Raw genomic sequence first — 15,318 nt, forward strand, 5'->3', positions numbered from 1 at the left:
CTAGGAATATTTTTTTACTAATATCATTATTTCATTCTGCTAAAATCTGAAGTTCTTTCTTAAACTTTATTCTCCTAAACTTATATTTTTTGTAATATTATATTTTTTAGTAATAGTTTAATATGTCCTGTAATGTTATTACATTATTCTATTAAAATTTTATATTTCTTCTATTTATAATATTATTCTGACAGTAATATTTTAATCTTTTCTTTGTAATATAATGTATTTATTGTGGTAAAATTAGAACTAATGCTTTTTTTGTTTTCTTTTAAGATTTTATTCTATTAATAATTTTTTTTTTTGCATTTGTAATATAACTTTATTCTCATGAAATTATATATTTTTAATTAACTCTCAGAAATTTTTTTTTTCAAGAAATACCGACATTTTTCTCATCATATTACTTTATTTTACTAACATCATAATTTATCCATCACAATATGACATATTTAAATCCCTCATTATTTTAACATTAGGAGATTTGCTGGTGTGGTGTGTATGTCGGTGTTTGAAATACTCACCCCACAGGTGTTGGCGCTGTGGGACACATTATGAACTCTCGTGTCTTGTGGCTCACAGTCTGGGGAGAGTAACAAGCATCAAGTTCTAGTTATACAGTAGTGTGTATTAAATGTGTGTGTGTGTCAGAGAGAGAGAGAGCGAGAGAAAGAAAGAGAAAGAGAGAGAGAGAAAGAGAGAGAGATGCAAGTGGCAGGAGTGCACTGCTGGGCCACAAGAAAAGGAATGTGGAAAGAATGGTGTCAGTCTATCAGCAGCAGGTTTTCGCCAGGTCACTCACTGCATGGGGAACATCTGGCTCCACTCATAATGACAGGGAGGCGCAACGTATGTCATGTCACATGCTTCTCTGAGCAAACGCGTCGCGTGAGGAGGGCCGGTCGGGCCTATGAAAGCCTTTTGAGCTGTTATCAGGTCCATGTCAATGGTACGATAAAATGGTCATTTTATGAGAATAAAGTTTTAATATAAGAAAAAAAAGTATAATTTTCTCATAACATCACAATATTCCATTAAACAAATTTGAATACAAGAAAAACATATTTTTGTGAGAATAAAGTTGTAATATTATAAGGAAATGAAAGTAATTTCAAAAGAGGGGAAAAAAAACCTCGAGAAATAAATTATATTACAAGAATAAAATCCAAATATGTGGAAAATAGTTGTAATTTTAAGAGAAATAAGTTGCAATATTATGAGGATTTGTTCTTATTTTAAATATATTACCAGAAATACTGTACTTAGAATATTATGGAAAGAAGTTGTATTTAAAAAAGAAAAATGCAATATTATGAGAAAAAATGGGAATGGAATTTTTGTTGTTGTTGTACTAATAGCACACAGTTGACAACTAGTGCTGTTCTGTCTTACTAGTAACACATAGTCATCCCATTAGTATGTTAAGGTTGTCATACTAGTACAAAAATGTCATAGTGTAGTGGGAACAGACACAGTCATTTTACTAGTGAGCTGTCTTGTTAGTATCATATTTTCCCACTATACGGCCTTCCACTACTGTGTGACATTTCTGCACACTAGTAGGAGAACTTTACGTTACTAGACCATGTAGTTGTGTACTTTCCTTTATGGCAAGCCTTTGGAGCATTCATAAGATATCCTTGATATCCAGAGCTTAAGGTCCATGTACTAGTGGACTCTTTGTCCTCACTAGTAAGACAACTTTTATATACTAGTACGAGAACTACATGTTACTTGTGAGGAAAAATCTTATCTGGAGGATTTCCTGTCGATCACATATCACGCACACACACACACTTACACACACACACACACGCACACACACACTGACATCACTGCCTCTGTGGGAGTTCACCAAATGACTTTTGCTTGGCTTGGACTTTTTGGGAGATAATGACTTTAATTGTGTGTTGGGGGGAGTTTTAATCATAGAGAGAGGAAGATTATGGAGTGGCCTGCAGCCAACAAACATTTCCTCTAGCAAACCAAGCGTGAATGAGATCAAAGTTGGTGTGTGCCATCGTGTGTGTGTGAATCAAGAGTGAGCATCTGGAGTCTCCTCGGGCCGACACGCAGGAACAATTAATGGCGAGATGGAAGAGAAGGCAAAGGGAGATGATTATGTGGGGAAGCAGGGATCAACTAGTTCACACTGGGGACGCCAAGTGGTAAGATTTCAATGTGGTAGCACAGTAGGAGTGGTTAGCACGTCTGCCTCGCAGTCAGAAGATCCAGGTTCGAATGTACTGTGTTGTGTGGGTTTTCTAGGGGCACTCCTGCTTCCTCCCATATTCAAGAAACATGTAGAAACCCCAATTGCAACAAAATTGGGACGTTGTGTAAAACATAAATAAGAACAGAATACGATTATTTTCAAATCCTTTCAACCTACATTCATCGGAATACACTACAAGGATAAGATATATAATGTCAAAACTGATTAAAATTGTTTTGTTTTTGCAAATATTCTCTTTATGAATTTGATGCCTGCAACGTGGTAAAAAAAGTGGGACAAGGAAAACAAAAGACTGGGAATGTTGAGGAATGCTAAAAAAAACACCTGTATGGGACATTACGCAGGTGAACAGGTTAATTGAAAACAGGTGAGTGTCATGATTGGGTATGGAAGCAGCATGGGCAATAGGCTCAGTTGTTCACAAGCAAGGATGGGGCGAGGTAAACCACTTTGTGAACTACTGCGTGAGCAAATAGTCCAACAGAACTTTAAGAACGTTTCTCGATGTACAATTGCAAGGAATTTAGGGATTTCATCATCTACGGTCCATAATATCATCAAAAGATTCTGAGAATCTGGAGCAATCTCTGCAAGGCCAAAAAGCAACAGTGATTGCCCGTGACCTTGGATCCGCCAGGCAGGCGGCACTGCAATAAAAACTGGCATCATTGTGTAAATGCTAATGCCACGTGAGTTCAGGAACACTTCAGAAAACCATTTTCAATTCACGCAGTTCGTTGCTGCATCTACGAATGCAAGTTAAAACTCTTGAGCGCTTGAGCTCTTCCGCACCAAACTCATCTGAGCATGCATTTACGGCGCTAGCTTTGTGCACTGGGCTGCCTTCAGCCAAACTGTGTCTACAAAAGGACACTTCTCATACTTGACCTAAATTGACAGTTCCTGCATGTCCTGTGATTAATAGACCATGAGTTGCACTGTATCTGCTGAGTCCATAACAGAGGATTATGGACAACATTACTATGTAGGGACTTTTGTCTTAACGCCCCTCTCGCTCCCCCTTTCCCTCCCTATTTAAGAGTCCTTGTAGAGTTGTGGTAAGCCAATAAAAACATAAACTCCTGCACAAAATGAATACTATCTCACTATAAGTGCCAGTTGTGGGCGATGAGTCATGAGTGACACGCACTAAGTGTTTTAAATGTGATGAAACCAAATAGGCTCAAGTCAGTTGTCCAGTTGTGTTAACAGAGGCTGTATTCATCCAAGACCTGGACCGGCGCTTCCTGTGTCATCTCCTACTTTGGTGACTGTGCACGAACATTATTTGAATGATACACTATTATATTTACTGTATATATTTCTGCTTTTTTTCTCGTAATATCATAACTTTATTCTCATCAAATTTCATTGTTGAAATCTTGCAATATTCAGACTTAGTAATTCGCGTGAAACTATTTTGCATTGTTGCAATATTACAACCATTTATAAAAATGTAATTATTTTCTCATAACATTGTAACTTTCTCCATTAAATTCACAACTTTATGCAAATAACTATGTGACCAAAAATAAAAAATCGCAATTAAATTAAATAAAATTTAATTAGCTTGTCTATCAAATCAATTTTCCCCACTGGAAATGCCTTTAATCCGTTCCAGCCGCGCCCCCCAAAAAAAATCCAAAATTTTTTGTTACATGCATTTAATTAAGAAAAATATAAATGTATTGTAAAATATGAAAATATAAAAATAATACTTTACATAATAAAAGAACATAGGGAAATAAAATGGCTCCATAAAGTGTAGACTCATTTGGTTCACCGGAAGTTTTCCGTCAGCACTCCCCCACCCCCACCCTCTGTTGGCAATCAACCTGGGGGGCGCCATGTAGGGCCGTTCCTCAATGTGCCATTCAAGACAGCACCACTATTGCAAAAATCCTCATCCCCCTCAGATGCATCAGGCAGAAATGATAAGATACGAAGAGTGCTGATGAGAGAAAGTCAGCTCTAATTAGCCTGGTTGAAGGTGGTTGAAGGTACCTCTGATGTTAGCTTGACACGTGACTGTTCCAGACGTACACGTGCACACGGTGCTGACGTCGGTCTGCCAGCTTCGGCCGTCCTCCACCTCGCCGCCTTCCCACATGCATGACCGCCGCACACATTCGCATCCCTCCAGGTAGCGCACTCGTGTCTGCAGATCCTCGTTCTATAATAATAATAACAACAATTCATAGGGGCCTTTCGGGGCATTCAAGGTCACTGTACAAGCATACTATAAGAAAAGAATAAGTACAATAAAAATAACATCAACACAACATACATACTGTACAGTATATCAGGGGCCGGCAACTAAGTTTGGTCCCAGGACAAATTTTTTCCCAATAGTTCAATCGGAGACCAAAATGAATAATGAACTACTGAACTCTATTTAATCGAGGATATCATTGGATAGAGATTGGAAACACAAATAAAATTCGCCCTAGTTTATAAGAATTGGATACGGATGAATGATTTTATGCCACGTTTTATGTCACAAATTTAAGTCCAGAAATCACTGTAAATCAATGGAAATTTTGTGACCAAACCTTGACTCCTTGGTAGAAAAATGCCCATATGTTTTTTTTAAGTGGAAATGAAAATGTGATGTTTCAATAGGCAATTTTCAGATTTCTCAATGGCAGCGTCCGCTCGAGCCATCTCATTCCTGACCACACTAAGAGCAAACTAACTATCAGCTTTACATCAAAGATCACAGAAAAAAAAGAATTATAATAGTTCATCAGGTCGATCTGCCTGTCAATTGTGTCGAAATCCTATGAACGTATAATATGGATGCCAAAATCGAAGATGTTGATCTTCGTAGGAAATACAAAGAAGAGTGGGAAGAAAAGTATGCGCTCATCCTACTTAAGTTTACAAACGCCAAGCCAACTTGTCTCATCTGCAACAAGGTTGCAGCCAGGACGTTGGCCGCGCGAAGTGGAAGTCCACCGCGGCTGTCGGAGTTCTGCCGGGCATTGTTATGCTTCGGGGGGAAGCCGGCGCGAGGGGCTTCCCTAGCCCGATCGATTGCAAAGCGACGCTCAGACATGCGTTCAAAGTGACAATGTGTCCTGCAGTTCACATCAGTTGTCACCACTATCCATCCATCCATCCATCCATCCATTTTCTGAGCCGCTTATCCTCACGAGGGTCGCGGGAGTGCTGGAGCCTATCCCAGCTATCATCGAGCAGGAGGCGGGGTACACACTGAACTGGTTGACAGCCAATCGCAGGGCACACATAAACAAACAACCATTCGCACTCACATTCACACCTAGGGGTAATTTAGAGACTTCAATTAACCTACCATGCATGTTTTTGGGATGTGGTAGGAAACCGGAGTGTCCGGAGAAAATCCGTGAGGCAGACAGTCTAACCAGTCGTCCACCGTGCCGCTTGTCATCACTATTGTTTTCTTATTGGCCGATTAACGTACGCTCTTGTGTAAATAGTTACAGCCGGCGCAGCCGCCGTTTTGTACACATTACTTCCGCATGTCGGTCACGTGGGTCAGTCAGCCATGCAGTGTATTTCTGGTGATGTTAACACGTCACATGAGTTACGCGGCCAACCAGGCGCTTAAATACTGCAATAGGTGAACCGCGATACAGCGGCATGTGTGGTTTGCACCTGAGCTTGAATGGCGTCCAGCATTCGAGCCAGGTCCTCCAGCCTGTTTTCCAGCCTGGTCAGGCCCTCCTGGTGGACCTGGTTAACGGACTTCCGCCCTTGAGGGAGTCCTGGTGGCCCCAAGACAACTCCCCTTTGCAGCTGCTCACTCTGGATGCTGTGTGGTGGATAAAGACCACTCTGGACCGGCGTCATGTGCTTTCTATTAGCTTTAGCGTTGGCGGAAGAAGCCCCCTGTTGCAGCACTGGGCCACTGGCATTGTGTGAATCCGTACTGTGCAAGTGAGTGGATGCCGGCAGAGCATCTATAAGAAGAAGTCATGAGTTTTTGAGGGAATAGAAGGGTAAAATATAGATACCCCTAACATCATTTTTTTCTAATTAAAAACACATTTAGGGCTAGTATGTAAACATAATGTTCAGTGGACTTTCTGCTCGAGGCCTAGGAACATTTCCAGGCCGAGTTAATTGACTTAACTGTTTGTGTAGCTGCTGATGGAAAGACAAGACGTTAAAAATGTAAACAAGAGCCAGGAAATGACATTAAGTGTGGCCTTTGGCACACTTAAATTGTTAAATTGTCACTAAAGCATGCTTGCAAGACATGATGTATTGTAAACTATACACCAAATTTCACATGTACACAGATGTGCTAAAGAGAACAAAGACAAATCACACAAAAAGAGTGTTTTGAAACATTATAACCATCCAACATATGGTCATGGTTGAAAGAATCTAGTACTGCAAACATTGGGACGTATTCCATAGTTCCGGTCTTAACTCAGGAAAAAATCCCCACAAAATAGAGACAGTAGTAACTTTAAGCTTGTTTTCTGATGGCATATTTGATATTCAGCCAGATTTTGGCCCGCCTACATTTAGATTGAAACCTGCAAGATATTTGTCTTTTTTTCCTGAATCTGATTGTTCAAATTTTTTTTTCATCTGTTTTTTTTACTAGAAAATGTATTTGCAATTTCTAATCAAATTTTTAAATCCATGTTTTTACATATTATTTCTTTTAATTAGTTAATTTAACTATTTAAATTTGTTTTTGTCATTATACTTAATTTTGACATTTCTTCCTTTCAATCTGTTTTTGAAATCTAAACTCTTACACAGACAGAAGACCACACACATGCGGGGATGTAAATACATCTTTCATTTGAAACATTATCAAACAGCTAGTTACACTCATTTTTTTTTTTTTTTTTTTTTTTTGAACAGATGGAAATGTGTACCTGTCACATTGTCACAGTGCCAAGGACGTCTCTGATAGGCCTTCATTGAGATTTCTGCTTTCTTGAAATGACCCTGCGAAGAAGTCATACCAAAACACATTGAGGCACTGCACCATCCCTTTCATCTCCCCCTGCGATGTGCCCATCAATCTGGAACAGTGTAAATGTATACTGAACAGACTACTTTTCCCATTGCTCCGTGGCCCAGTTTTAACACTCCCTTGATATATTGAGGCCTGCCTCACTTAATCACTTCACTTCGCAGTTGTTTAGTCTCTATCTCTTGATTTGTCTATGCACTTTCTTGTATGAAAATCATCAATTTTGTGGGTTACTCTTCTAAAATCCTTTAAACAGGACGCATTTACCCAAGTGGTTGTTTCAGCAACCCTCACTGCATCAATTGGGCTTAAAATGAGAAATATATCTTTGGAGACTCTTACCTAGGGGAACCTATTCCTTTAAGTGGTTTGCAAAAATACCAAGGCCAAATTTGAAATTGTTTTCCATCTTACCGAACGTCAGCAAAGGCCCGTTTATCGCATGTCTCTTAAGATTATGCTGAGTGGTTATCCAGTTGTGTGGGTTTTGTTATTTGGGGTTTTCTTCCCCGATCTGCTCGGAAAATAGTCAGGGCTGACAATCCTAAATGTAAAACCTATTCAGTATTTACAATCACAAATCCTTAATGTTTGTGCTTATAACAGCTGATGGGCGCTAACAGTTCGTCTAGCTTTTTCTTCTTTTTTTTGTACAGCATTTCCTGCAGTCTGGATGCTGTGGCACTGTCCTGCCTCTCACAGGTCAGTCTTGGTAATACGACAGACATCTGGTTTGGGGGAAAAGACCCGTGATTGTCGGTGGAGATAATTAATAAGACAAATTTAATTTCATTTATTTAACCAGGTAAGGAAATTGAGAACATTTAAGGCTCAGTGTCTTGCCGAAGGACACTTGGACAGCAGACAGTTAGAGCTGGCTGGCTAGAAAGGAGACAGATGTCCTTAGCCAGCGTGGCTTTTAATGCATTTTACGGCATTAGTACCACTAGTGGTACTGTACATCAGCTCTTTCTAGTGGTAAATGAAAGAATCCCTGCCAGTACAGTTCAGTTGTAGTTAACTTTTAAGTTCAATATAGTTGTATTTCATCTGCAAGAACTGCTTGTTTTTAAACATTTCTTTGGGTAGAATTTCTACACAACTTTTATGTACATTTTAGTTGGAATTATTAACACATAGGCCAACTACGCTACTGTATTTACTGTTGGTCTTGATGGTGGTACTTAGTTGGAGAGCTAAATATTTTCTAGGTGGTACTTGGGATTCACTAATTTAAACTTTTAATACAGGCAACCTGCATTTTACTGTTTTAGCCGGGTTCATTGCACTCCCTGCGCCTTTTAGTTCCAGGAACTATATGTAACAAGCATTGAAAGTTTCTAATTGGGGGAAATGCACATTTTGTTTTTCAGAGATAAATCACGCTAAATCTGGTTTGATAGAGACACGGAAATTCTACTCAAGATGTCATTTGTGCTAAAACTTACACTAAATTTGCTGTCTTTTCTCCCTGGTGTGCTTCCCAGGGTGACAACAAGATCTTGCGGGAGTTCCAGCTCGAACTTCTCCTCCGGTTTTACGAGGACGACTTGGAGTTCTTGACAGTCCACAAAATATACGAGCCTGTCTGGCTCCAGGCTGATGGCCAACTGCACCCATTCCCCCGACGAGAAGGGGTTCGTCCCGGGTAAAAGAAGGCCCCGGATTCCCCCTCCCGCTTGGTAGTCCACACGCAATACGTCGTCCGGGGTGGAGGAGGTGAGCTGGAGAAGAATGGTCAACGACGAGGCGGCGAGAGACAAAAGGGTGATGTTGGTGCCCTGCAGCTGCTGGCCCACCAAATACAGCCCCATGCTTCCCTGGAAGTCGGAGCGCAGGATTCGGGAATATTCAGTGGGGAGCGTCAGGTGTGGCGCTCGAGGACGGATTCTGTACACGGCGCCCGTGGGACTGTGCAGTCTGGACACACCGCTCTTTGGGTGGGATATGTTTAGAGCTGAGAGCAGGTCAACCACTGAGGAAACATAAACAACACTTCACATACAATGCTGGAACACTGACACGCTAACATGAGCGATGAGAGGCATTATTTACAATGGTTTTGTACTCAGATTGATAACAGATGGAACGGATCTTATTGCAGTTTATTACAGAGTTATGGAATGCCACATTAATAGAGTATGACTCTATAGGGGGAGAGACATAGCTATAGGGGATGGATAGATAGATAGATAGATAGATAGTTAATTTTTTTTATTATTTGTACATTATATTACTTAAATTACTTAATATTTGAATGTCAAACCATTCCACCCAGTTGTAGTTCATATTTTTTTTAACTCTATATACAAAATGGCTTATTTTGTGCTGAATTGATAAAATGCACCATGTGTGAAGTACCAGCTGACATCACCAATACAATAAATTAATAATAAAATCCATCCATCCATCTTCTATACCGCTTATTGTCATGTTTTTTTTTTGGGTGTGAATTTGTTTTCACCTCATTCCAAAAGCCATAGTTAACAAAAATATCAAATGTATTATTAAAGTACACTAGAGTGGAAGCAGCTAACAAAATACAAAATAGTCATTAAAGTCGATGTCTTTTTTTATGGGTGTTTGGTGGGATATATTATGGTCCTCTATTCTCAAACCATGATGGAGTTCTAGTTAAATACATTCTGGCTACAGTGCATTTTGAGCATTTGTGTGCGTTGTGTTACATGGCATTATCTTCAGTGCATCACAAATTAAACTAGGACTTGTCCAATATGAAGGTTAATGCATGGATAAGAAAATCCACTTACTGTTGTCTTGATATGGAGCAGACAGTCCTTGTACAGACATTGTCACCATCCATTGTATGTCCAACAACAACAACACTATGACCATCTCCATTTTCTGCATGCAAAAAAAGCACCAGATACTATGATATCATTGAGTTTGGAGGTTCAGAATAGAGATGTTCCAGAGAGCATGCAAAGAGTGTGGACAGAGAACATCTGGATCTCCCCTTCCCTCAGTGGGCCACACGCAGCATACTTTTTTCACTGCTCCACTACACGTTCCCTGTCTTCATTCTTCTTCTGCTTGTAAGAAGAGTTGCAAGGTGAGCTGGAAGTCTTTGCGCTTTCCCCGTTCTTTTTTTCCCCCTACGTCTTCCTCTCTTGTTTTTCCTTCGTTTTGTTGCCCGTCTCTCCACCCATCACGGGCAAGCAGTGTTGATTCTCTTACACCCCCACCACCCTCCCTAACTCTTTCTTTTCCTCCCTCTCCTCAATCCCCTTGGCTATCAGCTAAACCTGGTGTGGAGCCTGGAGAGGAGCCATGAGACCCAGTGGACAAGAAACACGTTCCCCCCCCTACCCACCCCATAGGAAATATTGCTAGTAGAAATAATCTCTTGCAGGGTCAAAAAGTCACCCTCGTAAAACATTGAACTGTACAGGAAATATGCTGTGGATAACAACTTTATTAATTTTCACGACACCTAAAACATAAAAAAGAGGCATAAAATACCACAACACATTGTTTTTAACTGTACATAAAATGTTTTAAGGAACATTTTATCTTTGTTAACATACAGCCATACAAGTGTAAAAATAAGTGAAAGGCTATAATAAATCATGTAGTCACCCCTAATTTTGATGACGCATGACAGACATATTGAGTTCAACGAAGTGGAAGGCGAGTCATCGTCATGCGTTTTAACATTCTTACCTGTCATCAGAATCAGAATCATCTTTATTTGCCAAGTATGTCCAAAAAACACACAAGGAATTTGTCTCGGGTAGTTGGAGCCGCTCTCGTACGACAACAGACAGTCAATTGACAGAGAACACGTCTGAGACATAAAGACATTGACAAAAACAGTCACTGAGCAATAAAGGGTTGATAATTATCTGGTAATGCCGGTACAAATTTTTCTTTTTTTTTGTGACAATTGTGCAAAAATATGCAGAGTCCTCTAGCACTTAGGGCAGTGTGAATGACTAATATTGAAATAGTCCAGCGCAATGATCATTGTGCAAAGGGCGCCGAGACTTCAAGGAACGTAAGCAGTTTAAAGTGACTAGTAGTGCGATAATCTGGGACAATGTTGATTGTGCAAATGTTGCAGATACTCCTCAGTCAGTGTGCAAGTGGTGCAGATGCTACTCTGGCATGAGTGGCCAGTATTGGTCAACAACAGATATGCAAATAGTGAAGCGTGGCGAGACTACGACAGTGAGTGCACGAGTAATATATAATTGGCCTGACAGAAATGTGACAACAAACTCAAGACAAACAAATTGGCAGCATGTTGCAATGGAATTGTAGGTTAGCTGTTTAAGAAGTTGATCGCAAGAGGGAAGAAGCTGTTGGAATGTCTGCTAGTTCTAGTTTGCATTGATCGGTAGCGCTTACCTGAGGAGAGGAGCTGGAAGAGCCGGTGACCGGGATGGCGGAGGGTCCGAGAGGATTTTGCACGCTCTTGTCTTAGTTCTGGCAGCGTGCAAGTCCTCAAGGGTGGGTAGGGGGGTACCGACAATCTTTTCAGCAGTTTTGATTGTCCGTTGCAGTCGGAGTTTGTCTTTTTTTGTGGCAGCACCAAACCAGACTGTGATGGAAGAACACAGGACTGATTCGATGACCGCTGTGTAGAACTGCCTCAGCAGTTCCGGTGGCAGGCCGTGCTTTCTCAGGACCCGCAGGAAGTACATCCTCTGCTGGGCCTTTTTGAGGACATATAAGCGTAAAGATAAGTTAACCACTATATTAAAGTCTGTACTACAGACCCTTGACTTTAATGACACGTGACACAGGCGTAAAACCATCATAAAACATTTAACAGGGCAGCAACTGTTTTAAGTCAAATTTTAACACTCTTAACTGTTGTACAAGTGTAAACATAAGTGAACCACTATATTAAACTGTGAACTCAACCTTGACTTTGATGATGTGTAATGTAGGCGTAAAACATAAAACCTTTACTAACGGTTTTAACACTGCCATACGTGCACAAATAAGCGAACTACCCTTAACTTTGATAGCATACAACAGAGGCATGAAACATAATGTAACATTTAACAATACAGGCCATGTTTCAAGTCATATTTTAGCATTCTTTTAAGAAGAAGAAGAAGAAGAATCATCTTTTATTGTCATGAACATGCATGCATGCACACGAAATTTGTTCTCTGCATTTAACCCATCACAGTGAACATATACACATGTTAGTGGAACACACTGGAGCAGGGGGCAGCTGAAGCGCCCGGGGAGCATTTCGGGGTATCAGTGTCTTGCTCAAGGACACCACAGCCATGAATCCGGGGGATGTTGGCGGATGGTCCAGTCGGGGTTTTGAACCTAGGTCCCCCACGGTGGCAGGCGACGATCTTAACCATTGGGCCACGGCTGCCCTTACCAGTTTTACAAGTGTAAAAAAATAAGCGAACCACTACATTGAATTGTGTGCTACTCACCCTTGACTTGGATGACACGTGACCTCGGCGTAATACCTCATAAAACTTTTAACAATGCAGACAATGTTTTAAGTAAAATTTTAACATTCTTGCCTGTCATATAATGTTGACTGACAACCCAGGCTGAACTTAACTCCTCCCTTACATAAAAAGATCATCAGTCGAGATGTATCACTTCAACAATACTTCCATGACACCAATTACTACTTTCCTATTAGTCGGGGGTTTAGCGCAATTTTGTGGCGTCTCTGGTTGTGTTGCAGAAAGAGCACGAAAATATGCAAACAGGTGTGTTTTTCACAAATTGAGCTGAGGATAGGATCCACAGGGAAAAAAAACAAAAAAAACAATAGGTGAATTTGTGAATACGCAGGCAGGTGCTCATTGTATCCCGTTTAAGATTTGGCTGAGGTTAAGTTGCAGGAAATTCATGTGAGTGGGTAACTTGTAAGTGTGACATTTGAGTGCCTTGGAAATACAGTAGGTGCCTTGAAATACGAGTTTAATTCGTGCCGTGACCACGCTCGTCGTATCTCAAATGATCTTTCCCCATTGAATGAATGGAAATGCATTTCCTTTGTTCCAGTCCCTTCCTGAAACACACACACAAAAAATAAGTTTTTTTGACATATTTTTTTTGAAAGAAAAATTGCACTCTGCAACTGCTACAGTATTATACTGTATAAACACTCATAGTAATAACATTTACTCTCTAACCTAACCAATAACATGCAAGCAGAAAACATAACTGTACCTAATGTATTGTCCTTACTTGTTGTTCTTCTATGGGATGTATTGGTAGTTGGCAAATCATCTTAATGGCGAATTATTACCGTTAAGTGATATTGTCCTTCTACTGCAATGAAACCAATGTGAATTGATGATGGTAGTGTGCTGCCGCCATCTAGCGGTTGGGGTCTGAAGCACACGCGTGTCTCCAATTTTGCTTGTATCGCAAGACAAAAATTGGTTAAGTGACAGATAGTCGCTAGAAAAAAAAAAAAAACCTTCCTTTTCAAGACACTAGTCATCATGTGGCCAATTTCCTTACTTTGACTTTCGAGCAAAAACCGGCGATTTGAATGCTGTATGGTGGCGGTGAACTCAACTCAACTCACTTCACAACAAGCAGCAGTTTGCCAAATAGTAAACAATTCTTTAGCTAGTATGCTAGAACTGGTCGCCAGCCAATCGCAGGGCACACACAGACAAACAACCAATTGCACTCACATTCACACCTATGGGCAATTTAGAGTCTTCAATTAACCTAGCATGCATGTCAAACACAGGCGAGGCCGGATTTGAACCCGGGTCCTCAGAACTGCGAGGCAGATATGCTAACCAGTTGTGCACCGTGGCGCCACTGTAGTCCCATTGGGTGCCTAACTACCACCCGGCTCTCTGCTGACATCTAGTGGAGATTGCATCAAAGACGTTTGTTGTCACCCAGCCTGATCAAATGCCATGAAAAACATCAAGTTCAAGCAGGTGCATTTCAAAGCTCTCCGTGTGTTTTGTAAACCTACATGACCACAGGAATGGTTGTCCTCCATTGTGCACTCAACTATAGAAAACATGTCTGCACTAAAAGCTGCTTTCATCTCTGGAGCCCTCTTTTGAAGACGGTGTGTGTGCATGTGTGTGCATGTGTGTGTGTGTGTGTGTGTGTGTGAGTGAAAAAGGATATGGGTTAATCTTCAGAAGGTAAAGGGCGGATGTTTGATAGCTAATCCCTTGTCGGGCCTCGTTAGTGCTTTTGCACTTAAATAAATCCAGCGGTCAGGCGCACGTTGCGGCCACTAAACAGGGTCCTAAAACCGGGCCTCACGGACCCCAGGGTGTCCGAAAAGTGTAGCGCAGGTGTCCACAAAATAATTTGCAATAAATTACTGGGTTGTATCTTTTTAAATAGTTAAATGTGTATAAAGTAAATACACGTTGGAACTGACATGCCAATAAAACAAGCATAATAAAGCAGTTACCCCTTCCTATCTTAGCATTTGAGCTCTTTAAAGCTGATATGAACTTGATATATCACATAAATGTGACATTCCTGCATGAAAATTTGTTTTTTAGAACAAAACCAGGAATATTCCAGGAATAGCCTTACTTTGTTTGAGAACAAAAAGCATATTTTCTCAAGAAATGTTTATGAGAATAAAGATGTTTTCCAGAATAAATCATATTACAAAAATAGCTGTATTTTTTTTTATTAAGTATGACTTTCTTCCCTATATTAACATTTACTTTAATATCATAATATTCAGAGAATAAATACAACTTAATAATGACTTTTTATCCTGACAAAAATCTTTGTTTTTGCAAAGATTACAACTTTGTTCTCCCCAAAAATGAATTTGTTTGTTGGAACATTATGACATTGTGAGCATATTGTTCTCAAAAATAGGCAACTTTTCTATTCCTATGGCAAATAGGGATATACATAATAGTTACCGTATGTTTAATTACCGTTCGGATTATGATGGGTTCTTGGGGGGGGGGGGGAAAATTCATCCACTAGCTGGAAACAAAATGTTCGAGAACCCTTGCATGAAAGCGCATCATCACGTCTAGATAGAAGGTTACAAAAGGAACATGAGGAAGTCCCACAGCCCAGCCATTTGGGTTTTGTAACTTCCATCCCAAAAGGGCAGCCAAGTGGCTGGATTAGT

General features: G+C 40.4%; 1 protein-coding gene and 1 long non-coding RNA gene across 4 annotated transcripts in view; one reads left to right on the top strand and one right to left on the bottom strand.

Annotated features, from left to right (window-relative positions):
- The window catches only part of kcp (kielin cysteine rich BMP regulator), a 39,643-nt gene extending 29,231 nt beyond the window's left edge, over positions 1 to 10,412 (bottom strand). For 2 of the 3 annotated variants that reach the window (XM_061774248.1, XM_061774247.1), the window contains exons 1-6: positions 9,989 to 10,412; positions 8,666 to 9,192; positions 7,117 to 7,189; positions 5,876 to 6,180; positions 4,241 to 4,409; positions 525 to 583 (exon numbers count right to left, since the gene is read on the bottom strand). In XM_061774248.1, coding sequence (XP_061630232.1) covers positions 525 to 583; positions 4,241 to 4,409; positions 5,876 to 6,180; positions 7,117 to 7,189; positions 8,666 to 9,192; positions 9,989 to 10,088 — 1,233 coding nt within the window. In that variant the 5' untranslated portion in view covers positions 10,089 to 10,412. Of the gene's footprint in view, positions 1 to 524; positions 584 to 4,240; positions 4,410 to 5,552; positions 5,751 to 5,875; positions 6,181 to 7,116; positions 7,190 to 8,665; positions 9,193 to 9,988 lie in introns of those variants that run through there. The other variant, XM_061774249.1, reaches the window with a different exon arrangement.
- LOC133478323 (uncharacterized) lies at positions 6,019 to 8,842 on the top strand. The gene is made up of 4 exons (XR_009788652.1): positions 6,019 to 6,157; positions 7,103 to 7,282; positions 7,874 to 7,919; positions 8,705 to 8,842. It is a non-coding gene; the product is annotated as an uncharacterized LOC133478323 (long non-coding RNA).
- Positions 10,413 to 15,318: the final 4,906 nt, after the last annotated feature.

Source organism: Phyllopteryx taeniolatus, chromosome 5 (genome assembly GCF_024500385.1).
Source record: "Phyllopteryx taeniolatus isolate TA_2022b chromosome 5, UOR_Ptae_1.2, whole genome shotgun sequence".
Taxonomy (NCBI): domain Eukaryota; kingdom Metazoa; phylum Chordata; class Actinopteri; order Syngnathiformes; family Syngnathidae; genus Phyllopteryx; species Phyllopteryx taeniolatus.